The sequence below is a fragment of the Chenopodium album genome, chromosome 16 (assembly GCF_948465745.1).
Source record: "Chenopodium album chromosome 16, dcCheAlbu1.1, whole genome shotgun sequence".
Classification (NCBI taxonomy): domain Eukaryota; kingdom Viridiplantae; phylum Streptophyta; class Magnoliopsida; order Caryophyllales; family Amaranthaceae; genus Chenopodium; species Chenopodium album.
In genome coordinates this window covers 11511924-11513658 of record NC_137849.1, presented here as the reverse complement: position 1 = coordinate 11513658, position 1735 = coordinate 11511924, and the positions used below count along the sequence as shown (strand labels likewise).

At 36.3% G+C, this 1735-nt stretch overlaps 1 protein-coding gene across 1 annotated transcript; it reads right to left on the bottom strand.

Annotated features, from left to right (window-relative positions):
- Positions 1–588: 588 nt before the first annotated feature.
- LOC145584902 (histone H4) lies at positions 589–1097 on the bottom strand. The gene has a single exon (XM_081641683.1). It carries the CDS (start codon positions 1019–1021, stop codon positions 710–712), a length of 312 nt encoding a protein of 103 aa, XP_081497809.1. The 5' UTR covers positions 1022–1097; the 3' UTR covers positions 589–709.
- Positions 1098–1735: the final 638 nt, after the last annotated feature.

Sequence of the window (1735 nt, the reverse complement as noted above, 5' to 3'; positions counted from 1 at the left end):
TCCCACATAATCTTAATTGAACCAATGCAAGCAAATACTCAAAATAGGCCCAAAATAAACCTTCCTCAAGTATGAGCACATCATTTCATCCTCAACAAAATTATCACCAGAACTTCCAAGCCAAAACTGGCTAGAAGATAAACAAGTCACACTCGAATCATAGAGACATGGGTTATTTTGGATCTTAGCCAACAATGCTTGCAATCATGGTGAAAGAAACATGACAAATTTAATTTAAATTCATCAACTGAAAACTTAAACAATTATTACACCTCTATCACAATCTCCAAATAGTACAAGGCAGAAACATCAAAAACAGCAGTAGTGCATATCCCACAATCACTATAAAATGTACTCTTACCCTTGGAGAGCCAAATTGAGTATGTAGTTCATCTAACCACAAAATGCATCATCCTTAGCATATTCAATAAAAATCAACATTGCAAACAACAGATTGAAGAACATAATCAGTAACCCATTATAGCCAATTTTAGCATTGTATAATCAACAATTAATCAGAGCTTAATATCCCAAATTATAGCAAAGATACACAAAACAAAAATATAAACATTGCAAAACTCAACTTCAAATATAGAGGAAATCACTATTTCATTCATTTCTCCATCAAAATGAAAACAAGACATCAGAAATTTACATAAACATCCAATACTTTTATCAATCAAACTAAAAACAAACCCTAACCCAAACCCTAACCACCGAAACCATAGAGAGTACGACCTTGCCTCTTGAGAGCATAGACAACATCCATAGCAGTAACAGTCTTCCTCCTGGCATGCTCAGTGTAAGTAACAGCATCACGAATCACATTCTCTAGAAAGATCTTAAGAACACCACGAGTTTCCTCATAAATAAGACCACTAATACGCTTCACACCACCTCTTCGAGCCAATCGACGAATGGCAGGCTTAGTGATACCCTGAATGTTATCGCGAAGCACCTTTCTGTGACGCTTTGCGCCGCCCTTTCCTAGCCCTTTGCCCCCCTTTCCTCGGCCTGACATTGTTGATCTTTGAAAAGCTTGAAATGAATATGATGAAGAAGATTGAGGTTTTCAGAGGAGAGAGAAAATGGTGTGAATTGGTGATGTTGAAATGGGGGAATGAAGTGGGGTTTTTATAGGGAGGTAGGAAAATGGGGGGAGTTTATTTGGGGGGTTGATTTGAGTTTTGATCGGACGGATGGAAATAGTGATCCGTGTGTGTTGGGGTAGTGAAGGTCTGACCGTTGATTGGTTTTGATCGATGGTTGGGAGTAGATGATGTTTTGTGTGTTGGATTGAAGTTTCACTTTCAAATTTTTCATGTTAGCGCTGGTCTTTCATTACGGAGTACTCTATACTAATCTATCTATATTCTATACTACTTCGTAATATATACTCCAACAACCTAGCTAAGCTTGGTCTAGTGGTAAGATTGTCACCAGTGGGATCCCTTATCCTTCCCCCTCACTCTCAAAATGTCTGACCCACAAATATCGGACCCAAAAAACCGTGAGGGTTGAGGTATGCTCTAGGTCTTTCTCCTTATCTTAAATATATATATATATATATACTCCAACTATATTTTATGCGGAATTACGGAGTACTAATTTACTATAACTAGATTAGATCTCATGCCATGCACGATAATTTTAGTTTAACACTATATTTAATTATACAAAATTATCAAATTCCAAATTAAGATAAAAAAATTTGTAATTACTAAAATAAATATTA